This window comes from Emiliania huxleyi, assembly GCF_000372725.1.
Source record: "Emiliania huxleyi CCMP1516 unplaced genomic scaffold EMIHUscaffold_36, whole genome shotgun sequence".
NCBI lineage: Eukaryota > Haptophyta > Isochrysidales > Noelaerhabdaceae > Emiliania > Emiliania huxleyi.
The window spans coordinates 758,378-784,962 of record NW_005199274.1 but is presented as its reverse complement, the minus strand read 5'-3'; the positions used below and the strand labels follow the sequence as shown (position 1 = coordinate 784,962).

At 66.3% G+C, this 26,585-nt stretch overlaps 6 protein-coding genes across 6 annotated transcripts; 3 read left to right on the top strand and 3 right to left on the bottom strand.

Moving 5' to 3' along the window:
* Positions 1-3,036: 3,036 nt before the first annotated feature.
* EMIHUDRAFT_310632 (hypothetical protein) lies at positions 3,037-3,587 on the top strand (the record flags this gene model as incomplete). Its single annotated transcript, XM_005772472.1, has 4 exons — positions 3,037-3,137; positions 3,233-3,234; positions 3,370-3,425; positions 3,498-3,587. 4 exons carry the CDS (start codon positions 3,037-3,039, stop codon positions 3,585-3,587), a joined length of 249 nt encoding a protein of 82 aa, XP_005772529.1.
* A 7,056-nt stretch (positions 3,588-10,643) lies between these two features.
* EMIHUDRAFT_436025 (hypothetical protein) lies at positions 10,644-12,718 on the bottom strand. Its single transcript, XM_005772471.1, has 3 exons — positions 11,979-12,718; positions 11,602-11,715; positions 10,644-11,473 (listed from the first exon to the last, which is right to left on the bottom strand). Exons 1-3 carry the CDS (start codon positions 12,420-12,422, stop codon positions 11,006-11,008), a joined length of 1,026 nt encoding a protein of 341 aa, XP_005772528.1. The 5' UTR covers positions 12,423-12,718; the 3' UTR covers positions 10,644-11,005.
* A 2,119-nt stretch (positions 12,719-14,837) lies between these two features.
* On the bottom strand, positions 14,838-15,837 carry EMIHUDRAFT_208926 (hypothetical protein; the record flags this gene model as incomplete). The annotated part of the gene is made up of 2 exons (XM_005772470.1): positions 14,838-15,264; positions 15,377-15,837. The coding sequence occupies 2 exons, from the start codon at positions 15,835-15,837 to the stop codon at positions 14,838-14,840; spliced, it is 888 nt and encodes a 295-aa protein (XP_005772527.1).
* A 1,655-nt stretch (positions 15,838-17,492) lies between these two features.
* Positions 17,493-18,489, bottom strand: EMIHUDRAFT_208925 (hypothetical protein; the record flags this gene model as incomplete). Its single annotated transcript, XM_005772469.1, has 2 exons — positions 17,493-17,724; positions 17,891-18,489. 2 exons carry the CDS (start codon positions 18,487-18,489, stop codon positions 17,493-17,495), a joined length of 831 nt encoding a protein of 276 aa, XP_005772526.1.
* Positions 18,490-20,459: 1,970 nt separating this feature from the next.
* On the top strand, positions 20,460-21,293 carry EMIHUDRAFT_102097 (hypothetical protein; the record flags this gene model as incomplete). The annotated part of the gene is made up of 2 exons (XM_005772468.1): positions 20,460-20,789; positions 20,850-21,293. The coding sequence occupies 2 exons, from the start codon at positions 20,460-20,462 to the stop codon at positions 21,291-21,293; spliced, it is 774 nt and encodes a 257-aa protein (XP_005772525.1).
* Positions 21,294-22,283: 990 nt separating this feature from the next.
* EMIHUDRAFT_436024 (putative hydroxyacyl-coenzyme A dehydrogenase/3-ketoacyl-coenzyme A thiolase/enoyl-coenzyme A hydratase alpha subunit) lies at positions 22,284-26,173 on the top strand. Its single transcript, XM_005772467.1, has 11 exons — positions 22,284-22,825; positions 23,046-23,378; positions 23,457-23,639; positions 23,863-23,964; positions 24,041-24,133; positions 24,201-24,311; positions 24,457-24,682; positions 24,821-25,060; positions 25,130-25,200; positions 25,323-25,403; positions 25,605-26,173. Exons 1-11 carry the CDS (start codon positions 22,337-22,339, stop codon positions 25,944-25,946), a joined length of 2,271 nt encoding a protein of 756 aa, XP_005772524.1. The 5' UTR covers positions 22,284-22,336; the 3' UTR covers positions 25,947-26,173.
* Positions 26,174-26,585: the final 412 nt, after the last annotated feature.

Genomic DNA, 26,585 nt, shown 5'->3' with positions numbered 1-26,585 from the left:
ACCTCCGACACACCTCCGACACACCTCCGAGACACCTTCGACACACCTCCGAGACACCTCCGACACACCTTCGACACACCTCCGACACACCTCCGACACACCTCCGACACACCTCCGACACACCTCCGACACACCTCCGACACACCTCCGACACACCTCCGACACACCTCCGACACACCTCCGAGACACCTCCGAGACACCTTCGACACACCTCCGACACACCTCCGACACACCTCCGAGACACCTCCGAGACACCTCCGACACACCTCCGACACACCTCCGAGACACCTCCGAGACACCTTCGACACACCTCCGAGACACCTCCGACACACCTCCGACACACCTCCGAGACACCTCCGAGACACCTTCGACACACCTCCGAGACACCTTCGACACACCTCTCGAGACGCCTTCCAAGTTCCGAGCGACGCGCCCGCAGGCGCTCGGCAAGCGCGTGCAGATGGAGCGGCGGCTGATCGGCACGAGCGCCACCCTGATCATCGTCCCATCCTCGCTGCTCGAGCACTGGCACGAGCAGCTCTGCCGGTGACACGTCCACGACACGTCCACGACACGTCCACGACACGTCCGCGACATGTCCGCGACACGTTCGCGACATGTCCGCGACACGTCCGCGACACGTCCCGCAGGCACGTCGACCCCGCCGTGCTGCAGCTACGGCGGGGAGACGACGGCAGCCCTAGCTGCTGCGCGGTCTGGATCGACGGTCTCGGCGACTGGCAGGCCGCCGGCGGCTTCCGGCTCCCCTCCAAGCCAAAGGTGGACACCCGAGATTACCCGAGATTACCCGAGATTACCCGAGATTAGCCTCCAAGCCAAAGGTGGACACACACACGCGCGCGCGCACGCACACGCACGCACACGCACGCACACTCCTCGCACGCGTCACCCACGTGCACCGCCGCTGCACTCTCAATCGCCCGTGGCACCCGTCTCGGTGCAGCCTGGCCTGACCTCACCTCGCCTTTCCAAAGGTGGAGGCGTGGCCGCCGCTCCCCGACGAGTACCTGCTCGGCGCGTGCTCGATCGTCGTCACGACCTACGAGCGGTGCCAGTCCGAGTTCTTGCACAAGACGCGCGGCGGCGGGCCGCCGGGCGGCCTCAGCTCACTGATGCGGCTGCGCTGGCTCCGGCTGGTGGTTGACGAGGGGCACGAGCTTGGGGCAAACGAGGCGGCGGGCTGGAGCGACAAGGCGAATCGGTTCATCGCAACCCTGCCGGCCGAGCGGCGGTGGGTCATGTCGGGCGCGCCGGTCGGTTGCGGCGAGGAGGCCCTCCCCCATGACCCTGTCCTGAGCCCGCTCCGAAGCTTCCCGCAGGAACGCCGGTCGGTGCGGGCGAGCCCGCCAAGCAGCTGCAGCAGCTGCAGCGGCTGCTCGCCTTCCTCCGCGAGCCGACGTACGGCGCTCCGCTCCGCACCGCCTCGCCGTATGTCCACAGTGAGGGCGCCGACGAGGCCACCGCCGAGGCAGAGGGCGAGCGCGCATTCTCACGCGCCGTCGCCAAGCCCGCCGCAGCGGACGCTCGCCGGCGGGCGGCGGCGCGCGAGGTGCTCGTGCGCACGCTCAAGCCGCTGATGGTCAGACACACCAAGGTGTGTCGCCTCCGCGCAGATGCGGAACCCACACCCCCTGCCGCTCCAGCTGGCACTCGAGGCGGCATGTTGCTCGCCCGTACTCAGCTGCTTCACGCGCTGGTCGCGGTGTTCGGCAACCCTCACCTCCCGCGATGCCGCCCCCGAGACTACCCGAGATTGCCCGAGATTGCCCGAGATTGCCCGAGATTGCCCGAGATTGCCCGAGAGTTCCCGCGCGCGCACTCGCAGGCGGACCTCGCGCTGCCCGCGCCGGTGATGCTGCCCCTCTTCGTCGCCATCCTCCCGAAGCTGCCCGGCGAGGCGGGCGGCGCGGCGGGCCAGCGCGCGTACACATCGCGGGTGTGCGAGGGCGTGGCGAGGCGGGTGATCGAGGTGATGCAAGCGGCGCGGCGCGGGTGGAAGGAGGGGGCGGGCAGGCCACGGCCGAAGGCAGTCGTCTTCTCCGAGTTCGACAACGACCTCAGCCAGGTGAGCAGCCACCTGACGGGCACTCTCGGGCAATCTCGGTCAATCTCGGGTAATCTCGGGTAATCTCGGGGAATCTCTGCCAGGTGAGCAGCCACCTGACGCTAGCCCTCGGCAGCGGCGCCGTCGCTGAGCACTGGGGACCGTTCCGTTCCTCCGAGCTCGCGCGCTTCCGGCACAGCAAAGCGGCGCGTTCGAAGGGCCCCGAGATCCCCCGAGATTACCCGGGATTGCCCGAGGGTAGGCACAACAAGCAGACCTTCCGGCGCTGCCCTCGCTGCGGCTACGAGAACGAGCCGCAGGTGGAGCACGACGCGTGCGACCGCTTCCTCTTCCAGGTGACGCTGACGCCGCACGGGGGCGACCCGCTCGACGCGGAGGCGGACCCTTCCGCGGAGGAGTGGGCGGCGACGGCATCCGCCCCCCCTAACCCCTGACCGCTACACCCTACGACTACCCCCTACCCCTGACCGCTACACCCTAACGACTAACGACCAGCCCCTATCCCCACCCCCACCCCCTGCCCCCCTACCCCCCTACCCCCCTACCCCCCTACCCCCCTAGTGGCTCGTCCTACCCCCCTACCCCCCCCTTTCCCCCCTCCCCCCTCCCTAGTGGCTCGTCCTACCCCCCTACCCCCCTCCCCCCTCCCTAGTGGCTCGTCGAGGAGGAGCGCGTGCTCGTGCGTGAGGGCGGCGGCGGCGCGTACCGCCGCTGGCAGCTGCGCGACTTCGACACGTACCGCAACCCGGCCCTCCTCACCGCCGCCGTGCGGGAGGTGCGGCCGACTGCACGCTGCGGCACCCTCCACCCACGCCTCGACGTCTCCGCACGCCCTCGCCTTGTCTCGACAGGTCTGGATCGACGCGGGCCCGCTCGCGGGCAGCAAGCTGCCTCCGCCCCGCTGGCCGGCGGGCGCCGCCCCTCCTCCAGCCGGCGGGCCGGCGGGCGACATGCTGCCGGCCAAGCTGCGCGCGTGGGCAAAGTGCGGCGCGTGGCGGGCGCCGCAGCGCGCCTGCCCCCCCTGTTGGCTGGGGCGCTCGCCGCCGGTGCCGTTCGGCAGCGTGCCCGTGCTGCAGGGTGCCCTTCGGCCCTCCCCCCTCGGGCTGAGGAGAGGGCGCGAGAGGACCCGAGAGGGCCCGAGGCTAGGCGTCGCGTGGGAGGAGCGGCGCACCGACACGCACATCCTCACGCTGCGCGAGGACGGGAGCCACGGCCTCGACCTCTCCTTCAAAACGCACCTTCTGGGAGCCTCCTTCTCGAGCCTTCCTGGAGCTCTCCCGTAGGCCTGGACCTCTCCTTCGTCACGCACCTCTTCCTTGTCAACCCGATCGACGACGAGGTCGCGCAAGTCCGTCGTCGAGGTCGCCCGAGATGGGCGCCGAGATTCACCCCGAGATCGCCCGAGATGTAGGCGCGGCTCGCGCAGGTCGTCGCGCGCGCTCACCGGATGGGCGCCACCGCGCCGGTGCTGGTGGAGCCGATGCTGCTCTGGGACGACTAGGCCGGCTGGGCGGCGAGGGGCGGAAGCGTTGCGGTTGTGGGCTGGTTGGAGGCTGCGGACTGGCAGCTTTAAGACGACGTCGGGTTAGAGGTGGGCGCCGCGCGTGCAAGTTGCAGGGCCGCAGCCTCCAGCCATACATCACATCTGCTCTCGCTAGTCTTCCAGAACCCACGCTCGTGGAGTTGCGCATGGCGCTGAGTGTGTGTGCCAAGTGTCTGTCTCCACAAGCTCACGCGCCACGGGCACAGCTCGCAAAGCGTGGCCAGCCTTTTTATGTTTTCGGTGGTCCCCTTTTTGTGGAACGTGCAATCACGGCCCCGCCCCGCTCCTAGCTCCCGACGGCCTCGGAGGCTGCGATGAATGCGATCCGCTCCCTAGCGCTTATCCTGACGCCAACGCCGACGTGATGATGTCCGGTATGTGTGGCTCACTGGTGGACGTGGATCCCCGGAAGTGGCACTTCGGGAACTGGTGAGTGCACTTCGCGCTCGCCACCACACCCCGCCAGGACAGCGTCCCGTGCAGACCAATGGCTGGACAGCCGCGGACGAGTTCGAGCTGATCATGCGGCGCTGGCGTGCAACACTGGACCGCGGCAAAATGGGTGAGATCACCGTAGGCAAACGCAAAGCAGACGCGTGCAAAAAGCACTCCCACGGCTCAAGAAGTACCTTCAAGAGCGCATGCCGTCTCAGGTCGTCGAGGCCATCTGGAATGTCACCGCCGCGCAGCTCAGCCCCGATCCCGTGCGCAGTGCAGTGATGGAGTGCACGGACCCCGACAACAGCAAGCGCGCTGCGGCGCTGAAGGCGCGGACGTACCGGCGCGGAGATGGCGTCGACGACTCGGCCGGTACAGATGACGATATCTCGGCTGCTATCAACCAGTACCTCTCAACATGCGACCGGAGCAGGAGGGGCAGCACCGAGCCGTGGACAGAGCAAGAGGACCTTCTCCATGCCTTCTGGATCTCGCTGGTCGACCCTACCGCTCCGCTCAGATCGGCAGTCATCGGCTCGGGCCGAGGCGCGCATGCCATCGAGCTTCATCCGAGGGCTTCGGTGCAGAAAGGACGACCACCTCGTCCTCGCCAACCACAGTGTGGGCAGGGCGGGCTCAGATCTCCACGTTGCTCGCGTCCTCGGCGGTGATAAAGCCGAGGTTGACGAGATGGTTGAGAGCGCAGCTGTGGTGCGCCCACTTGCCCGCGTACGGCCCGACGCTGAGCCGGCAGATGCGGTCGGAGGTGGGGTTGATCCTGCCGCCGCAGACGTGGCAGGGCGAGGACATGCGAGCGGTCATGGCCATTGCAATGTGGGTGCAGTCGCGGGACCAGTGGCCCGCCCGGCCGCACCTGAAGCACCGCCCTCCGTTGCCGGCGTTTTGGGGCCCGGCAGGCGAGGCCGTGGCGGGAGTCGAGACGTGCGTCTGAGAGACAGACGTCTTCGCCATCTTGGGGACTGCCGAGGGCATCTCGGACTCAAATCGGCGTTTCGGCGACTCGGCGGCGAGTGCCAACGACTCCTGCTCCAGCATGGCTGCGTCACGGTACATCTGACTGAGCGCGATTGAACCAACGCCTTGCGACTGAGGCGGGATCTCCACGCCGTCGGTCCCGCCCAAGAGAGCGTCAAGCCACGCAGCATCGGGGGGGTCGCTCATAGTTCGTCGCCGATTTTAGGCGTCCGGCGGTGATCGGCTGTGATGGCGAAACGTCGGATCCTCTTTTCTAGCCGTCGGAGGGACTCCGTTTGCCGCGAGGGGTCTCCCTGGGGTGTCTCCCTTGGGGGTCTCCCTGGGGGGTCTCCCTGGGGGGTCTCCCTGGGGGGTCTCCCTGGGGGGTCTCCCTGGGGGGTCTCAATGGATGCTTGGGGGCTTCCATGGATGCTTGGGGGCTTCCATGGATGCTGGGGGGTGGGGGGTGGGGGGTGGGGGGCACCGAGGCGCAGCCCCGCCCGAAGGCCGCGCAACGATTTAGTCAAGGCTTTCCGATCGGCCAACTCTTCGGAAAAACAAAGAAAAAAAGCGTGAAGTCTGTTTTCTTTATCTCGCGATGTCTGCCCCGCCGCGCCGCTCGCGCAGCCTCGCCCCCGCCGCCACCGCCGCGCCCTCGCCGAGCACGCCGCCCACCCGCCTCCTCGACCTCCCCACGGACCTCCTCGTGCGCGTCGTCTCTCGCTGCGACCCCGCCGACATCGCTCGAGTCGCGGCCGTCTCGCTCCTCTTCCACGCCTCGCTTGCGCTGGAGGGCATCCGCTTGTGGGCGCAAGAGCGCGGCTACGAGCTGCCGGCGCAGCCAGAGGGCGAGGGCTGCGCCGTGCGGTGGCTGTGCTATTCGTCGCTGCTGCGCGAGTCCAACCCGCCGGCCAGGGCGGCGGCAGGCTTTCGGCACAGCCTCTTCATCGCCGGCGAGGGGCGGCTCTCGTCGTGCGGAAAGGCTGAGAGCTGGACGCCTCACGTGATTTTTCCAGGGCTCCTCGGGCACGGCGAGGGCGTGACGCGGCTCAACACGCCGACCCGCCTCCCGTCGACGCTGGGTGACGAGCGCGCCGTGAGCGTGTCTGCTGGAGATGGCCACAGCTTCGCTCACACCGCCGACGGCGCTGTCTGGAGCTGGGGCTTGGGATGGCAAGGCCAGCTGGGCCACGGCGACCAGCAGAATCAGCTGCAGCCCAAGAAGGTCGAGGCTTTGGCGGGCCAGCGCGTCGTCGCTGCGTCGGCTGCGGAAATGCACAGCCTCGCCCTCACCGCCGATGGCGCCGTCTGGAGCTGGGGCGGTGGAGGCTTAGGCAAGCTGGGCCACGGCGACACGCAGCGCCAGCTGCTGCCCAAGAAGGTCGAGGCCTTTGCTGACCAGCGCGTCGTCGCTGTGTCGGCTGGGGACTACCATAGCCTCGCCATCACCACTGACGGCGCCGTTTGGAGCTGGGGCCACGGAGGCCAAGGCCGGCTGGGCCACGGCGACCAGCAGAGCCAGCTGCTGCCGAAGAAGATCGAGGGCATCGCTGGCCTTCGCGTCGTCGCTGTGTCGGCTGGAGGCAGCTACAGCCTCGCCATCACCACCGACGGCGCCGTCTGGAGCTGGGGCTGGGACGGATACCATGGCCAGTTGGGCCACGGCGACGGCCACAACCAGCTGCTGCCCAAGAAGGTCGAGGCCTTGGCTGACCAGCGCGTCGTCGCTGCGTCGGCTGGATCCTGCCACAGCATCGCCCGCACGGCCGACGGAGCTGTCTGGAGCTGGGGCAATGGAGGCTACGGCAGGTTGGGCCACGGCGACACGCAGAGCCAGCTGCTGCCAATGAAGATCGAGGCCTTGGCGGGGCAACGCGTCGTCGCTGTGTCGGCGGGAGGCGGGCACAGCCTCGCCCTCGCCACCGACGGCGCCGTGTTTACCTGGGGCCAGGGCGAGGACGCCTGCCTAGGCCACGGGGAGGACCTGTCCAACCAGCTGCTGCCCAAGAAGGTCGAGACGTGGGCGCCGGGGCAATGAGGTATCGTCTCGAGCGGCTATCGCCCAGTGCCTAGAGCCTATAGTCGAGCCCGTCTCCTCTCGTCTCATCGCGCCCATTTTTTTTCACGATAACGGATCGCATTCTCCCGTCAAGCTGAGCGGACCGTAAAATTCTTTATTCCGCGCGCGCCATTCATGCCAACAGCGATTTGGTTGAGGGCTCTACGAGCGCTCCCATGCCTGGCCGACAAAAGCTGGCTGGCTCAGCCGCCTCCCGGCGCGGACGCGCTTCGACGGCGCCAGAGGCTGCGCCGCTCGCGCTGCCGAAAAAGATCGAGACAGCGGCGGTGAACGGCAAGGTGAGCGTGGTGCAGACGTGGCTCGCCGGGGACGGGCGGGTTGATGCGACGTGCGTGCGTGGCGGTGTGAGTGGCTTTACGCTCCTGCTGATCGCCGCCGCCAACGGTCACAAGCAGCTGGTCGAGGTTCTGCTGAAGGGCGGCGCGGAGGCGAACGCACAAAGTAGCAACGGCGATGCGGCGCTGATTGCCGCCGCCGACCAAGGCCACGTGCAGGTGGTCGAGACGCTTCTGCAGCACGGCGCGGAGATCAATCTTCAAGCCAGAGACGGCTGCACTGCGCTGATACTCGCCGCCGTCACGGGCCACGAGCGCGTGGTCGACTTGCTTCTGCGGCACGGGGCAGAGATCGACCTGCAGGACGGCAACGGCTACACTGCGCTCGCGAGCGCCGCCTTCTACGGCCACCCTGTCGTCGTGCTCCAGTTGCTGCGGGCGGGCGCAGACATGGCGCTGCGCACTGCGGACGGCCACACAGCGCTGCAGATCGCCAAGGAGAAGGGCCACACCGAGTGCGTCGCCGCTGTCAAGACGTTTCTCGGCGAGGTGGCGGCGGAGAGGCGCGACGCGGCGGCGGTCGAGGCGGGCGGCGCGGGGGCAGGCAGCGCTTCGGGCGGCAGCAGCGGGCCTGTTCCCGAGGACATCGGCGCGGCGGGCGGCGCAGGGGCGGACGGCGGTGCCGCCTCGGGCAAGGGGGCAGCGGCGGCACCTACTGCCGCGTCCTCTTCTGGCGGCGTGGAGAGCGGAACGGGCGAGGAGGCCGTCCCCGAGGAGGTCGTGGCGGCGGCTAAGCAAGGCGAAGAGGCGGCGGTGCTGGTGTGGCTCGACGGCGGCGGGCGGGTGGACGCGACTTTCACTCGTGCGGGTGTGAGCGGCATTACGCTGCTGATGTTCGCCGCCTTCTACGGCCACGAGCGGCTGGCCGCGACGCTGCTGCAGCACGGGGCGGAGATCAACCTGCAGGACAATGCCGGCTGGAACGCGCTGATGTTGGCCGCCCGACAAGGCCACGAGCGGGTGGTCGAGCTGCTGCTGCGGCACGGCGCAGAGATCAACCAGCAGAACAGCAGCGGCTTCACCGCGCTGATGTTCGCCGCTGTCAAGGGACACCCCGCCGCTCTCCACTGCCTGCTGCGGGCGGGCGCCGACGCGACGTTGAGCACGGAGTCTGGACGCACAGCGCTGCAACTTGCCAAGGAGAAGGGCCACACCGAGTGCGTGCGCGCCCTCGAGGAGCACGCGGCGGCCGTGGCAGCAGCCAAGAAGGCGGCAGAGAAGGCGGTGAAGGAGGCGGCGTGGGCTGCGGGGGCGGCGGAGAGGGCGGCGGAGAGGGCGGCGGCGGAGGCGGAGGCGGCGCGGCACGCCGAGGAGCTGCTGGCGGAGGTCGAGGCGGAGAAGCGCGGCAAGGGCAAGAAGGGGAAGAAGAAGAAGAAGGGCGGCGGGAGTGGCGGCGCTGGGTCGTCGCAGGATCCCGAGGCGGCGTCAGAGGCAGCTGCAGCCAAGCCCGCGAAGTTGGACAGGGAGGGGTTGATCAGGCTTCTCGAGACGCTCCACGAGGAGCGGATTCGGTACGGCATCACGGCGGAGACGTCGGTCGCGGGGTTGGCGGAGGCGTTGGGAGAGGAGGCCGAGGCGGCGAGTGAGGGAAGCGAGGAGGAGACGGCGGAGGCGGGTGAGGAGGCAGCCTTGGTGGCAGCGGAGGCGCGCCGGGAGGCGGAAGCCGAGGCCGACGCTCTGGCAGCGGCAGAGGAGGAGGCGGCGGCCGCGGCAGCGGAGGAGGAGGCGGCCGTTGCGACGGCGCAGGCGGCAGCAGCGGCAGGTGCAGCAGCGGCAGCAGCGGCGGCGGCAGAGGAAGCAGAGGAGGCAGCCGAGGCGGCGGTCGCTGCCGCCAAGGCGAGGCGCGCGTCAGCGGCCGCTGAGAGGGCCAAGGCGGAGGCGGCCTAGCCGCGCGAAAAAGGACGCTGTGCGCAGTGGCAACCGGGCGGGGGGCGGGGGGTGGGGGGGCGGGCGAGGGAGGGAGCGTACTGGAGGGAGTCTCTGGGGTCTGCGCGGTGGGTAGCTCTCTGGCCCGAGCGGTGGGTAGCTCTCTGGAGGGATTCTCTGGCGACGAGGGGGGTCCGGACCCGCGTTTGGGGGCGGGTGGTGCACCCTCCTGAGCCGCGGTCTGACAGCCTGACAGCAAACCCCGGACAGCGCCTGACAGTGCCCGACAGCCTGACAGCGCTGACAGCACTTTCTCTGCGATAGTCTGACAGCACGTGTCTGACAGCCTGATAGCAGAGTCTGACAGGCGAGGGGTCCCGTCGCTGTCAGGCGCTAACGTGACAGCCTGACAGCTGCCTAACAGCCCGACAGCACACAGTGGCCTGACAGCAGCGCTGACAGCCCGACAGCAGCACAGACCGTACACAGACCCCGTAGAGCCTCTTTCTTGTGCCCCATGAGGGTATAACAAAATTACATGCAAAGACATGTGAGTGTGATCCATGTAGTCATGGGATGGTCATGGGTCTCTCTCTCAACCGACAACCCTCCCGTCCCGCCACACCTCTGCGCGTCTGCGGGGACCCCTCTCTAGCACCGGCGGCTGTGCTACTACAAATGAAGCTACCAGCTAGCCTTCTGGGGCCCTACAGTCATATGCCTACGGCGTCTGGGTGGGGGTGGCCGCCGCCGTCTGTGCCGCCGCCGCCGCCTGCGCCTGCGCCGCCATATGCGCTCCCCAGGCGGCCGCCGCGGCGCCGGCGTGATCACGCCGTGTAGGAGGAGAGGCTGAGAGCATGTGTAGTAGAGTCCTGCTGGTCTCCTCTTGATAGTGTCATAAGTGTGGCTGGTGTGTGTCAGAGCCTGACAGCACCCCGACAGCACCACCTGACAGCACCTGACAGCAACAGCCCAACGTCTGACAGCAGCAGCAGCCTGACAGCTCTGACAGCTCCGACAGCGTCTGACAGCAACACCCGACAGCTCCGACAGCACCCGACAGCTACAGATCCCCTCGCCTGTCAGACACGCACCCGACAGCACCCGACAGCACTGACAGCACCTGACAGCTGGTCTGACAGAGGCACCTGACAGTGCCTGACAGCTGCCCGACAGACCGACAGATCACCTGACAGCACCTGACAGGTGACAGCCTGACAGCCAGGGCTCAGGCACCCTCCCCGGCTCGATGCCGGCGGGGCGAGCGCCCCGCCGCGACCGCGACGGTGCGACGAGGGCCAGTGAAAAACGGGCACATCATGTGTTCGTCAAGCGCGTCCAACTCTAATCCAGGCGCACGGCACATGTCTCAGTCACACTCTTGGACTCTCAGAACGACTCTCCCCGGTCGCGGTAAGCAGCAGCGCGATCCGCTCTATCTTCCGGCCTCCTCTCTATATTATGCATTCGCTCCCGGGACCCGGACCACCTCCGATCTCCCTGCTCAGATGCGCGCGCCGGCGGACCGTTGCATCGCCCGCCGGCGGCGGCCACCACGGCGACCAGGCGAGGGTCGCCTCGCCGGCCAGCCGCCCTGCTGCCTCCTCCACACCCTGCGCTCCCGCGCCCTCGGCCGCCCTCAACCTGCCCAAAGACATGCGAGAGGGCGAGGGCGGGTCCGATCACGATGCGGCTCCGCCGCCGAGCCCGCCGAGGCCGCCGAGGCCGCTCGGCAGCACCTCCACCCTCGGCTGGTTGACCTGCGCTGCAGCAGACGACGCGGCGGCCGCGGCGACCGCCGCAGCGACGCTCGCGGAGGGCGGCGCGGGCACGCCGGGCATGGCCGGCACGGTTGGCGCGGTGGCGTTGGCAAAGACCGCGGGGACTGGCGCGGGCGCGGGGGCGGAGTCCATCCCCTCGGCGGCGTCGGTGAGCTGCGCCAGGTAGCCCGTCGCCATCTGGCCGCCATTGGACGAGGCGGCAACCTCCTCTGCGGTCGCCGGCATCGGCGAGAAGGTGTGGTCTGCGCTGCTGGCCGAGAGATTGCTCGTCAGTGCGGGCATGTCGGAGCGCCCATTCTTGATGGGCTGCATTATCCCCGTCTGCTCCTTTTGCTGCCGCAGGAAGAGCTTCTGCGCGTGCGTGCGCACCTGGCAGGAGGGGGCGGGGGGGCTGTCTGAAGCGGCGGCGAGAGCGAGAGAGAGAGGGCGGGTGGGCGGCGCGTGGCGCGCTAGCGCCAACGGCCCTCGCCGCGCGGTGGACACTTCTCCGAACGGACCTGCGTCGGCGTGCGCGTGCCGACGTGCTGCGCGATGGATTTGACGTCCTTCCAGCCAAACCGCTGGACGGCCTCCATGAAGAGGCGATGCTCCTCGGGCGTCCAGTAGCGCGGCTGCGCGCGCGGGAGGGACCACCAGGCGTCACCGGCTCAGCGCGGGGGGGGCGGGGCGCGCGGGGGGGGGGGGGGGGGTGCCTACAGGGCGGAATGGCGCGCCCCGATTTTTTTCCGGCGCGGCTGGAAAGGCCCCCCCCCAAGGGGGGGGGATGGGGGGCGAACGCCACCACCGGGGGGCGGGGGAGGGGGGACAACACCCGGGAGGGGCGGCGGACGCGGCGCGGCACGGCGGGGCGGGAGGCGCGGCGGGCGTGGCGCGCCTGCTTCTGCGAGTCGTCCTCGGAGCGCTGCCGCTCGCGCTCGACTGCGGCGACTTTGGTCCGCAGGCGGTCAATCTCGGCCCACGCGCGCTGGAGCTCGTCCTCGAGCTGGACGATCCTGCGCTGCTGCTGCACGAGGAGGGAGCCGCGCAGCGACAGCTCCAGCTCCAGCTCCGCCTGCGCGCTCAGAGAGATGGACGACTGCTCCGCGCCGAGCTGCGGCTGCGTGCCGACTGCTGCGGCGCCGCCAACAGGGCAGATGCCTCCGGCGCCGGGCGCGGGCTGCGGCGCGCCGAGCGCCTGAGCTCCGGGAGCAGCCATATCGCCGACCTGGCTCCACGTCGCTTGCGCCATGGCTTGCATGGTGTCGCCCGGCACGCCGCAGAAGGGCGCAGGCGGCGACTGCGACGACGCTGGCACCGGCAGACCTGCGCCAGGCATCATCTGGCTGCTGCCTCGGCGCCCGGCCGGGTCCTGCGCGAGGCGGCGAGAGTTGTTCAGCACCAGAGGCGGGGCACGGTGTAGAGAAGTGCACAATGGGCTCAGCTCTTTCGCTGGATGCAAGGGTGCAACGAGATCACGCTCTCTGCGCCGCGCCGCGGGTGGAGTGCAGCGCGGCGAACTGGCTGCGCGGTGCTGCGCGGTGCTGCGCGCGCGCTCTAGACATTAACCCGAGGCGATTGGTGGGTGTTGGGATGCCACGCGTAACGGCAGAGTGGTTCGCTGGGGGATGCTCTCTCCGCTCCCACCTGCGTCTCGCTAGACCTGGCGTGATCAAGAAGAGAAAAAATCCCCCGAGCCGACGGCGCGCAAGAGCTTGATAGACTCGAGGGGCCAGGATACGCCGCGAGGAGGACGGAGTTGCGCAAGGCGAAAGAAGCCGCGAGAACAAGGGACCGGCAGGCGGCGGCGTCGCAGGACGAGGCAGAAGAGAACGACGCGACAGAGGAGGAAGTGACAAGGGAGAGACCGACGAGAGTGGGACGGCCGCGAGGTGGCATGAAGGTTGCAGCGAGAAGCGGCGAGAGACTGCGAAAAGAGATACGAAGAGGCAGACTCCCCAGGGTGGGCGACGGCTAGCGCACCACACTCCTCTCCTTAAAATCCCTGTGTGGTGGCGGCGTGCCGTTCTCCCATCCCTCCCTTGGGTTGTGCGTTTTCTTTCCTTCAAGCGGCCAAACGGTGGTCAGACGATCGGCGTCTAGCGCCGCCTCCGGACAAGAAAGACAAAAGTGCTCGCAAGTGCGATTTTTTTCTCTTGAGTCTTGTCGTGGAAGAGGCCTCGGCGCCTCGCAGCACGGATCCGAAGAAAGAGAAAGGATCCGTGATCCGAAGGACTGATGGTACAACACACAATTCTAGGCTCCCGCCCTCGGATTCCCACGCATGATCCATGGATTCGGGATCCCGGGCGCGAGCCTCTTCCACGCGCCCTTCATGCCCTGCGGCGGCGTCGTCCGCATCCGGTGCAGCCCGACCGCCTCGAGCATCGCCTCCTCGAGCAGCGAGCCGGGCGCGACGACGTGCTCCCGCCAGGTGCGCGCAAAGTCCTCCTTCATGCCGACGGTGTCTACCACCGCGTGCGTCGCCTCTGGCAGCGCCGCCGCCTCAGCTACCTTTTCGTTTTGCGCGTGGAGATATTGAGATCAAAGAAAGAAAAATGTTGGGCCCCAAAATCGTGAGGACAGATCTAGATCTACACTCTCCCTTTGAGTCAGACCTCTCGCTCTGTACTGACTCCCTTCCTCGGAGACACCACTCACCAGACACGCCGTGTGGAACACGCGCTATTCCTATTCGCTATTGGTATTGCCGGTGGGTTGAACTCTTCAACCATGAACATACAACATGTGTACTGTATCTCACTTTACAGTTGTGGTCGACCGCGGCGCGCGCCAGTGGCGCGCCGCTCAGAAGGACTCCCTTGTGGAGCACAAAGCGCCGGGTGGAGGGTGGTGTCCGACTTGTTCACCTTGCTGGTCATCGCCGCCAGCTGCTTAGACATCGCGACTCTGCCCGCTCGCTCGACCCTTTTGCCGCGAGAGAGCGCCGGCCACGTGTAAGAGGTGGCTGGCGCCCTGAGGCGGCGATTGGTGGGGTCAGGCAGCGTGCGGGGCTGAGTCTTACTCGTCGGTGCTGGGGCCAGATCCCAGCGCAGAACCCTGCAACGCTGGCATATACAGACACAACAAGACTAACCCTAACTCTAATCCTAATCTCCTAATCCTAACCCGAACCCGAACCCGAACCTTAACCCTAACCCTACCAACCCCCCAACTCCACACCGCAAATTTGAAAGATCTTGATGCAAATCAGGACCGACCCGCGACCGCAAATTCCTTCCAAATTTTTGCAGGCGCTCTGCGGACTGCGCCTGCAGATTTTGAAATAAATTCGACAAAATCGGTACCTGGGGGGCTGGGCCAAACCTCGCTCCTCGGGTTCCAAAAAGCCTGAGAGCTAAAACCTAAAAGCGCCGGCGGCGCCCCTCGCCCGCGACGCGACGGCTACGTTGGAGTGAGGAGCAGGCCGCTCCGCAGTCATTCCTGTCTAGTCCGATTTGTAAGAACCCGCTGCCCCCAGGGCCTGTCCAAATAAGACAGGCTCCCTCGCTGTGTACACAGGGGTTGTACGAAGAGATTAGGAGCAGCAGGGACCCGAGGGACCATGTGGAAGACGGCTAGTGCTAGTCCCCCACCGGGAGGACGACCCCGGCTAGTCGCCGACCACACCCACAAAGAACCCTGCACAAAGATCGCAAGGGCGGGGGCCTGTTCCTTTTTACCCATCTCACAGTAGAGAGGTGTCCGTTTTTATTTATTTATTTACACAGGGGTTGAAGCTCACTCCATGGCTCACTCACACCAGCCTCTGCACATCGATGGTCCTCCCCTCCTGCCCCTCCTCACTCGGCTCCACTCGCTTCCAGGTCCAGATGGCCGGCCGTGGCTTCCCGAGGCCCTGCAGCTCGATGACGCGCAACCTCCGCTCCACGGGAGCTCCATATGCCCCGACCCCGGCATAGCCCGCGTAGCAGAGGGCCGGCAGCGCGTGCGACTCCACGCAATAGTCGTTGGTGTGGTCGTGGCCCGCAAAGATGCCGAGCACGCCCTGTGCGCCAAGGGCCTCGGTCCATCCGTCGTCCGCCCACGTCGACGACACTGGCTCCAGCGCGTTGCCAACCGGCCTCGTCGGGCGGCCCTCCTCCGCGAACTCGGGCGTCGGCATGTGCACAAAGGCGAGCGCCTTGACGGGGTCTCGGACGGAGAGGTCGTGGAAGCGCTCTCTGTCACGGAGGGACCGGCAGGTGAGCTTGTGTTGGGCGAGGAGGCGCGTGTCATATGGACCGGCAGGTGAGCTTGTGTTGGGCGAGGAGCCGCGTGGCTGGACGAGCGCACCGCTGCCTGGCGCGGCCCTCCCAGTCCCGCTCCTCGAGCCAGTCAAAGGCCCAGAGCCGGAAGAGGCGCTTACCTTGCCTGTCGGTGAGGTCGAGGAAACGGCCGCCCTCCACCTGGACGCCGAGCGCTCCCGCCAGCCTGGATGAGGCCTCCACCTCACCCCTATTGTCGTGGTTGCCACTGAGGGCCAGGAAGGGCCTCCCCGCCGCCCGAAGGGTTGCAAGCATGGCCCGCCGGAGCTGGACCGCATTGGCATCCAGCTGATCGCCGCTGAATACCACCAAGTCGGGCTGCTCCCCTTTGACAGCCTCGCGGATGAAGCTGTGTGTGGCGGCGTCGGTGGCGTCCCCGAGGCAGTGAGTGTCGCTGACCTGCAGAATACGGAAGCGGGTCGTGTTGACGGCGAGCAGGCCGGACGGCACCGGCAGGGCGACGGCAGCAATCAGCCACGCCACAGCCATGCCCAGTGAGACTACTGTTGCGGTTGCAGACGGCTCGGCTTTGGCTCGCCCTGCTGACCTGTGACCTCCTTTGAACGATGACACGTGGAACTTCTTGCGTTGCATTAGAATTATTGATTTCTTTAATTTAATTATTAGTATCGCAAGAGAGCGCCGCCGACCGCGGGACTACGGGAGGCCATAGACCTACAAAGCCGTACCCAGACCCCGTCATCAGGATGGATGGTTGGTCCGTCTCGACGCACGACGGACTCGATCGAGCCGAGGAAGGAAGGACGAGGCCGGCCAAGCAAAAATAGAATTTCAGCCGCCACGGAAAACTCCCTCGCGCAAGCCGGCCCGACCCCCCGGGGAGGGGAGGCGACACGACCCAACGCCGCCTCAGGAGCCGACTGTAGCGCGTGCTCCATCACCTGGGAGGTAGTGTGGGTGGAGGCACACAACAACAACATGTACATGTCCTCACTTTGATCTTTGTTCTGGTTCGAAATGTGCAAATAGCGATAAGAACTCAGAAACTGGATTGTCGAAACGAATGGTGGGCTCGAACGGGCTCGAAGAGGCCGGCCGAGTGCATTGTTCAGACCCTTCAGCCCGCATAGGGTTGTGCTCGAACATGCCGGGCACGTAAGTGGTGACTGCCATATAGGGTGCAAGGTTTGGCAGCGCACAAGTTGGCGGTGCCATGATGTCCGACGCTGTCGTGTCGATGGTGGTGTCGGCCTCGGCGATGCGAGGCCGTTCTGGCCGGTGGAGAAGAGGAGAAGCCATACTCGAAGCGGTCCCGCCATAGCTCCCGAATAGGAGCAAGAGGCCAGGCAGGGGCCGCATCGGAGCGAAGAGTGCAATATACGTTTTACCCAAAACCGAAACGGAACACGAATCTCCAAACCAAAAAGGGATGAAATCCCTTATGGATATAGTCGCCCAATTATCTCAGGAATATAGTGTGAATGCCCGGGAACACACCTTACCTCTGCCCCCCCCCCCCCTCCCTCTGCCTCCCATAGGGCAGGATAGCACTAGCATTCCTGGTCTGCAACTTAAAGAAGAAATCTGAGTTCGGAGTATGGGATTGCATGCAATCGGACTGCAAATCATTGATTGCTCCCGAGCTGAGACCTGACTGATTAAATTTGGATTGCGATTTGCAAATTGCAATTCCACTGGATTGCAATCGGATTGACTCTCGGGATTGCCCCCGCCGCGAGTTTTTTTTTCACCCACCCGAAGAAGAAATCCAGCCCGCCTGCATTACGCGTCATCACGTCACGTCACGTCACTGGTACTCCCCTACCCCCACGTGACCCGACACTGCTGTGAATACGTCCCGAACCCATACTGTGACCTGGTAGCATATGCGCCGAGTGCGCACACTGGGCCCACATAGATGTGACCCGCCCACTCGAGTGCGGCGACCGATGCTAGTGCTTGAGAGAAGACACCACAAACGCGGCACGGCCCGCGTTTTGGATGTCTCGGAGATTCTGTCTTAGCACACATAGTGAGTCATTCGGAGTCATTCGATGGCCAGAGTGCGATTGTGTGTGTGCGGGAGTTGGTTGTCAGCGAATAAAGTAGAGCCGTGTAAAAATAGACTTATAATTCATGGACCATGCCGGACACGCACGAACGTCGGCACGGCGGCACAGAGATCAGCCAATCTTCTCCAGGCAAGCCTCCACCTCCAGCACGCTCTCCACCGTGAAAGTCGGGCTCGGCTGGCCGGCCGGCACGGCGGAGAGGTGGCCGTGCATCAGCGACCCCTGCGCGCCGGTCTCCGGCGGCTCCAGAGGCGGCCGCACCCAGACTGTGGCAAGCAAGCTGGCGTTGATGCCGCCGGCCACATCGGCGGCGTACGAGTCTCCCACCATGAGGGTGGCGCTCCTAGGGTTGGCGCCGGCAGGGATGAGCGTGAGGGTGAGGGTGAGGGTGAGGGTGAGGGTGAGGGTGAGGGCGAGGGTGAGGGCTGGGACGGGTGCGCGGGTGAGGGCCGGGAGAGGTGCCGACTACAGGGGTGGCGCTCCCGTCGGGCTCCCCGAGCGCGGCACACGCGACGCGGAAGATCGAGGCGTGCGGCTTCTGCTCTGCGTGCTCGCCTAACGGACCACACCCGCCCATCAGAGGGCGAGCGCGTGCGACCGTGGCCGTGGACGCGTCTCCGGCGCCGGCGATGATGACCCGCTCCTCTCCAAAGAGGCTGCCCGCACCGCAAGCAGCCGTCTTTGCCCGCTGCACGTCTGCGTGGCCGTTGGTCAGCACGCCCGTCTTGTAGCCGGCGGACTGAAGTCGTCGCACCATCGCGTCCACGTCGTCCGCAAAGCGAAAGCTGCTCAGCCGCTCAGACGACCAGGCCTCGTACGCCTGCCTTGCCGCCGGCGAGGCGCCGGCGCGCCCGTCGCTGCTGCTGCCACTCAAGGCGCGCTCCCAGAGGCCGGTGCGCCAGGCAGGCACGTCCAGCCCAGAAGGCTCCGGCGGGAACGGCTCTGCCTTGAGCAACTCGGAAAAGCGGGCGGCCACGACCGCCGGCAGCTCGTCGCCGCTCGCGAGCGCCGCCGCGTGCAGGATGGCGGCGCGGTCGATCTTCGAGGTCGGGACAAGCGTGTCGTCGAGGTCGAAGATAACCGCGCGGCAGCGGCGGAGCGACCTCATTGCCGTCGGCCGACGGTCTACCCCCTGGCCCCTAAGTTGTACAACACATCTACTCGAGTACGTACTTTTAGCTTACTGGGAGAAAAGAGAGAGGGTCTCTCTCTCTCGAGTATGGTCCGACACATCTACTCGAGTAAAGTGTTAAACAGCACGCTGGCAAGACAAGGGCGCGGACTGGCGCGGACTGGCACGCACACCGGCTCACCACCGGAGCCGCCTAAGCGACTCCGTTAAGAACGGCAATGGCCAATGCACTCCGCACCATGCACAATGCCGCTCTCCCCGCACGCTAGCTCGTTCACCGTCTGCCACGCCACAGCGGTGTGGAGGACGACTGACAAACGCTGCATTTGCAGGCCGTGCCAATTCTTGGTTGTCCTTGTGACCTCGTCCAGGTGTGCTGAGCATGTGAAAGTTTGTTGCTCAGCTGGTTCGCCGCCTCCCTCAGGGAGCTGCGGACCTCCTTTCCAAAGCCTCCGAAGCTCTCGAAGTCGAACAAGCGCAGATCGCAATCCTGCTCCCGCGCAAAGCGGTAATCGCCATCCAGCTGCATGAGCGGCCTCTTGGGGGCATCCGCGTCCTCTCCCTCCCCTACCTCCCCCGCCTCCGCCTCCTCCTCCTCCTCCTCCTCCTCCGCCACCCGCCGCTGCCGTCGCTCTCGACGGCGAGTACTTGCCGCGCCCTTTGACCAGATTGAGCAGCCCGGGCTCCGTGTTGCCGAAGCGAACATACGCCCCCTTCCAGCCGAGCTCTCCGTCGCCGGCCGCGTCCTTGCCCTTGCTCGCAAGCGAGCTCGTGAGCTTCAAATCGGCAACAAGGCGCCTGTGCCCCTTGCCGATGTTTGCCGCCGCCAGCCCACGTCAGATTGTTTGGGATTACTGTAACTGAGGTGTGCAGTCGGCTCCATCTCGATGATCATGCCCCACGCCGAGCGGAGGGTCTTGACCAGTCGCTTGAGTAGGAATTTGTATCTTGTAGCATGCTTCGACCGAGGGTTAACCATCGCGGCGTCGCCGAGGATGTCGTGCAGCTGGCCGTTGGGTGCCCTCTTGCCTGCCTCCGCCGCCTGGCAGGCGACATCGAGGGGGAGCCCGAGGCGGCGCTGAACGGTGACGCGCATCGCCCAGGACTCCATCTTCATATCATCACGCATGGGGATGGCGTTGAGGAAGGCGCCGGCCCCTGGTTGGCTGACGGCGACGAAGCGGATCGCCTCTCGCCAGCATTTGTGGTTCTTGCGCCCTCCGACCTTCTTGCGTTTGGAGGGCGCCTTGCGGCCGCCGCTGCGAAGCGCCTGCCCTCTTTGGTAAGCTCTTCGGCAAGGGCGAGAGTTAGAGTGGTGCACGCCAGAGGTGTACCGTCGCTGCGCCTGGTGCAGGTACTCGTTGGTGGACGAGAACTGGGCGAGGGGAAGCAGCTCCGCAGCCGGCGTCAGCCCCTGCGGGAAGAAGCGGAACCTCGGCTCCGCCTTCGCCTCGTTGGTCGCATTGCCCGGGCTCACCACCTCCCGGCACTCGACCCACTTCCGCCAATCCCGCTGGCACTTGTCGGTAAGGTCGTGGTTGCTGACGAGCTGCGTGTGCGCCTCTCGCAGCTCGTCGAAACACTCTCCGGGCGCGGTCGAGACGTCGAGGTCGGCGCGGAGAAAGAGAGAAAAAAAACCGGGGGGGGGGGGGGGTACCGAACTTAAGGTAAGGTAGCTTGAGTTAGGGAGCCCTTTTCCTCTTCCGAACTCCTGTTCTAATGTACCTAACTCCTGCTACCCACCTCTCGGTCCAGCCGGACCGGCACATACGGGCCCCGCGGCCCGTACCACTGAGGCATCTCCCTCCTACGCTACGAGCACCTACCCTCGAGTACCAGTGCCTACGCGAGCGCTCTGCATCTCTACAAACTGCTCTCTCGTCCATCCACGGACAAAAAAGAAAAACATGGAGGTTCCCTACTTTTCCCCATCGATACCGAATTCGATGCTCCTCGCTGCTGCCCACGCCGTGTCCGGCTTCCACGTGGGATCGCACGTGACGTCTGTCGCTGCCCAAGCCGTGACGTCTGTCGCTGCCCAAGCCGGCGCTCTGCGCTCGCTGCATCGGTTGTGTCTGGCAGAGACGTCCAGCGGAGTGGACGTCTCGTTGGAGCCGACGTCAGCCGGCGCGGACTGCGGCTGCGCAGAGCCGCAGGGCGTGGTGATGAATGACGTCCGCGTGACGGGCCGCACGCTACGCAGTATGGTGCTCGCGAACGCCGACGGCAACCGCGAGCCTGTGTGCAGCGCGATTGGCGACGAGGGCAAGGCGGTGGTGATCTTCCTCCGCCACCTCGGGTGACCGCTGTGCTGGGACTACGCGCTCAACTGGCAGCGCGAGACGCCGCGTCTCGCCGCCGCCGGCGTCGCGGGTCCGCTCTTCATCTCTGTCGGCCGTCCCGACCAGCTCAAGCAGTTCCTCGAGGTCAACCCGGAGCTCACGGGCGCAAAGGCTCTGATCGACGACTCGCCCGACTTTGCCGGCTACAGGGCGGCCGGCTTCAACCTCAAGCTAGGGGAAAAGCAGCTCGAGAAGCCGCCGGACTTCAAGCCGCCCAAGGCCATGGGGATGGGCAAATGGATGACCTACCTCAAGAATGTGGGCTCGCTCTCGCCCGTGCCCAAGGGCATGAAGTTTGGCGAGTTCCCCGAGGGCGTCAAGGTGCTGGGCGGCACGTACGCGATCGACGGCGACGAGGTGCTCTTCGCGCACAGCGACGAGGTGCCGGGCGCCACGCCCAATATCGAGGAGGTGCTGGCGGCAGCCGGGGCAGCCTGAGCAGTCCTCTGGCCGCGTGCCGATCTCCCTCCTTTGCTCGAGCATGACGCCGTCGCCTCCACGCGGGAAACCTCTTCCCCGCCTGGCGACGGCCGAAGGACGAGCGAGCAAAAGGAGGTGCGCGGCGCGCGGCATTGCACACGTGATGTTCTGCACATGCGCGAGCCGTGACTGCGAGTTAGGTAAGGTAAGGTAAGGCGTAAGCGGTAAGGTAAAGCAAACTTCTCCACCCCCGTGTCACTGGGTGTGGGACACTGATCTCTCTTCACACTGTGCACACGACACACCGCGTGACACAAGAGCGTCAGAGGAGAAATTAATCAGCTGAAGACAACATCCCGCCAGAGTCGCCAGACTATCCCGGATCCTGCTGAACAAGTTCCTCTTGTAGCTCGACCTCGGTTTGTTATGACCCCCCCCGATGAACACACCAGTGAGGGTGGGCGAGACGATGGAGGGGTCCCGTAGCATGCGGAATCGACCCTATCCAGTGCTCAAGTGCTCAAGCAAGCGCCAGCTGTCCGAGGAGGCCACCGGCCAAAAGCGCATGTCTTGAAGGTCCGATACTGGAAGCCCATCCTGCCCCTCCGCCACCCGCCCCTCCGCCACCCGCCCCTCCGCCGCCCTCGCCGCCGCCGCCCTCCACCTCGCCCTCGCCGCCGCCACCCTCGGATTTCTTTTTTGGCGACCTAACGCGAGCCATTTCAGATAGCTGGATCGGGCTCCAGCTCGCGCGGCAACGCATCGAGCGCCGTCTTGCCCCGACCGTAGCGGGGTTTCCTATAAATAAATAAATAGAGCAGTCATCTCCAGGGAGCGGGGTTTCCTAAAAAAGAAAGAAAGAAAACACACACGCCAAACGAGGGATGGGACGAGGACAGGGTCCCCACCTGCACGAGCAGGATTTACAAAGAACGATCAGGGGGACAGGTTTCCTGCTGGTGACGGTGGCCCGACGAGTTTTTCTTCTTTCTGTATCGTCATCAAGGGGGAAGTCGAGAGTTGTCGAGAAGCGCGCTGCAACGCAGCCACAGAAACACATCATGCAGTCCGCACTCAAGCTCGCGCGACGGCCGGCGGCTGCCCTCTCGAGGCGCGGCGTGCGCAACGCGGGCAGCCTGACCATGGACGTCCACCCGTCTGGCGTCGCGCTCATAAAGATCGACTGCCCGAACGCAAAGCAGAACACCATGTCAAAGGAGCTGCTCGAGGAGTTTGAGGAGATCACGTCGCGGATCGAGAAGGACGCAGCGGTCAAGGCGGTCGTGCTCATGTCCTCCAAGCCGGGCTCCTTTGTCGCGGGCGCCGACATCAAGCAGATTGCTGCGCTCGGCGACGCGCCTCCGGAGGTGCTCGCAGAGGCGTCCGGCATGGGCCAGGCGGCGCTGGACAAGCTCGAGTCGATGCAGAAGTCGAAGCCGTGGGTCGCGGCGATCGACGGCCCCGCGCTCGGCGGCGGCCTCGAGATTGCGCTCGCCTGCTCGCACCGCGTCGCCACCTCGTCGCCTAAGACCATCCTTGGCCTGCCCGAGGCGCGTTCGCCGCCGAAGCCTCTCTCACCACCTTCCCAAAATATTCCCGCCACCCCGACTGTGCCTCCCACCACCCTCCCACCACCCTCCCACCACCCTCCCACCACCCTCCCACCACCCGCCCACCACCCTCCCACCACCCTCCACCCCACCACCCGCCCACCACCCGTGCGCCCTCGGCCCCGCGCGCGCTCAGCTGCGTCAGCCTCTGCTCTGGCAGGTCATGCTTGGGTTGCTGCCCGGGGCAGGCGGCACGCAGCGGCTGCCTCGGCTGGTCGGCGCGCAGACGGCGATCCAGATGATGCTCACCGGGCAGCAGGTCAAGCCCGACAAGGCCAAGAAGATGGGCCTCGTCGACGCGGTCGTGGACCCCAACGCGCTCGAGCGGTCGGCGATCGCCACTGCGCTCGACGCCGCATCCGGCAAGACGAAGCCGCGCCAGCGCAAGCTCGGCTGGATGGACTGGTTCCTCGAGAAGACGCCGCCAGGCCGCAAGCTGCTCTTCGACCAGGCGACCAAGGCGATGCTCAAGCAGACGAAGGGCAACTACCCGGCGCCGCCCGCGATCCTCGAGTGCGCAGACGGCGGGGCGACGGGAACTGCAAGAGTCACCATGAATGATCATGACTAGGCCCCGCCCGCGATCCTCGAGTGTGCGAAGGCGGGCCTCGAGGCGGGGCACACGGCAGGCTCCACCGTCGAGCGGCAGCTCTTCGGCAAGCTCGCCGCGACGTCTGAGTCCGCCGCGCTGCGCGGCATCTTCTTCGGCGCGACCGCCGCCAAGAAGAACCCGTTCGGCAAACCCGACAAGAAGGCGAGACGCTTCCTAGACACCTCCTAGACACCCCCTAGACACCCCCTAGACACCCCCTAGACACCCCCTAGACCCCGTCCGGCAAGCCCGACAAGAAGGTGGGCAGATCTGGGGAGAGATGGAGAGATCTGGGGAGAGATGGAGATCACCCTTTCGGCAAGCCCGTCGCCAGTCGTGTAGTGCCTCTCCCTCTCCTCTACGGCCGCTCTACCCCTCTCAACAGGTGGAGACGATTGGCGTCCTCGGCGCCGGGCTCATGGGCGCGGGCATCGCGGAGGTGTCGATCGGCAAGAACTTGCGCGTGCTGATGAAGGACAAGGACCAGGCGGGCCTCTTTCGCGCGGGGAGGACGTGATCTCCCCACATCTCCCCACATCTCCCCACATCTCCCCCTCTTCCAGGCGGGCCTCTCGCGCGGTGAGGACATGATCCTCAAGTCGCTCGGCGCCAAGCTGAAGAAGAAGCGCCTCACCACCTACACGCACGACGCGCAGGCCTCGCGGCTCACCGACGGCTCGATCTCCCCCCTATCTCCCCCACATCTTCCCCACATCTCCGCAGGCCTCGCGGCTCGTCGGGCTCACCGACGCCTCGCCCGCGTGGAAGAAGCACTTTGCGGGCGCTGACATGGTCATCGAGGCGGTCTTCGAGGAGATGTCGGTCAAGCACAAGGTGGTCTCACACACCGGCCTTGCACTTTGAATGCCGCGGGGCTCCTGTCGTCTAGACGTGGAGTCGCGAGGGCCTAGCCTGGCCCCTTGCCCCACCACCTCGTGTGTGTGGAGAGGCTCACCTTTTCCTCGCCGTGCCCCACTAGGTGGTGCGCGAGATGGAGGCCATCGTCGGCCCGCACTGCATCATCGCGTCAAACACGTCTACCCTGCCGATCGGCGAGATCGCGTCGGTCGCGCAGCGGCCGGAGAACATCGTGGGCATGCACTACTTTTCGCCCGTGCCAAAGATGCCGCTGCTCGAGGTCATCACGCACGACAAGACCGCGCCCGCCGTCGCCGCTGCCGCCGTCGAGGTTGGCATCCAGCAGGGCGAGACAGCCTAGAAGCGGAATATGTGTTCTTGTATTCCAACTAGCATTGTTCCGTACCCCTCGTCTTCACGCGGTGCTCTGAACACACTGCACGATACCGTCATCCCGCCCCGAGGTTGGCGCACTCAGCACGTAGGCAAGACGGTGATCGCGGTCAAGGACGTGCCCGGCTTCTACGTGAACCGCTGCCTCGGCCCCTTCCTCACGGAGGCGATGGCGCTCACGCAGCAGGGCGCCGACCCGCTCGCGATCAACTCGGCGCTGCTCGACTTTGGGATGCCCGTCGGCGGCGTGACGCTCTGCGACGAGGTCGGGATCGACGTGTCGCGCCACGTCGTCAACAACCTGATCGGCGACCAGGCCAAGGGCTACCTCGGCGCGTGGAGCCTTGGGAGCCGAGGCCGCGAGGTTGCGCGAGATGACGCGAGGGTGTGCGCGAGACTAGGTGTGCGCATGGAGGGCGCCGACTTGCGTATGCTCGACCGGTTCGTCGAGGAGGGTCTGCTCGGCCGCAAGGCGCGGCGCCGCCCGAGAGGACGCACGAGCACACGCCCGAGCACACGCCGGAGAAGAAAAGGCGGCAGGCCACGCCGGAGCACCAGGACCCGTCCCCAACCGCTCCCGGCCCCGCCCCCCAGGCCGGCCGCGGCTTCTTCGACTACTCGGACCCGAAGGCCAAGAAGAAGCCGATCAACAAGGACGCGCTCGCCATCCTCAAGGAGCGACAAGCCCCCCCCCCCCGCCCCCGCCCCCCCCGCCCCCCCTTCACACACATCTCGAAAGACAAGTCCACACACCCCACACCCCACCCTCCTCTCGCCGCCGCCGCCCTTCCCTCCCGACCCGGCCACGCCCACGGCACGCACACGCACACGGCGCGCCCCCTGACGCGCGGGCGCTCGCGACCCCCTTTGGCGCAGGAGTTCCGCGACCCCGCCAAGGACGCGTCGCAGCTGTCCAAGGAGCAGCTCGTCGAGAGGATGATGATGCGCTTCATCGTCGAGGCGCTCTACTGCCTGCAGGACGGCGTCATCCGCAACGCGCGCGACGGCGACGTCGCCGCCGTGATGGGCATCGGCTTCCCGCCCTTCCGCGGCGGCCCCTTCATGTACATCGACAAGCTCGGCGCGGACCACGTCGTCAGCAGGCTCAAGGCGCTCGAGGCGGAGCACGGCGCGCAGTACGCGCCGCCCGAGATCCTGCTCAAGCACGCCAAGGACGGCACGCCCTTCATCTCCTCTGCGCCCGAGCCGGAGGCTTGAGCCCGCCCGCCGGCGTGTATTGGTGTCTGCGCCGCCCGGCAAGGGTGTGCGCGCGTCTGCTGTCCTCGCTCCGAGCCCCCCTCCTGCCTCCACTGTTTCGTGTTTGCTCTTGAGATGTGGCTCCTGTGCGCTTGGAGACGGAGGTGTGAATTGACTATTGTTGTCCTGGTTGTGGTTCTCTTGCCGTATGTACGAACAGTCAAAACTCAAATGAGAGAGTCCTGGATCTCCTGTGCCCCCGGCCCCGGCGACCGCCCCGCCCCCCCCCCCCCCCCGGCGGGGGCCCACCGCGGCACCACCCCAGCACACACCAGTCACCACCCACTCCACACACTTGATCACTGTCACTGTCCACAGGCGTAGCCTGCCAGTCGGCGCGCCAGCCTCCACACGCCGCACGCGAGGGCCGTCTAAGCGACTCCTGCGAGGAAGGCGAGGCACTAATCTCCGTGCACTCGACCGCCCTCGCCACAGGCAAGCTCATTGACGATCTGCTCTGCGATGGCCGGGTGTGACGCATTCAGGCATCAGCCTCGGTGCCTGGTCGCAGCCGGACCGTCTTGCGACTTAGCCGGAGCGCTGAGGCAGTTGGCTGGCTCGATAAGGTCGACGAACACGGGGCCGAGCCCATCGTGCCTT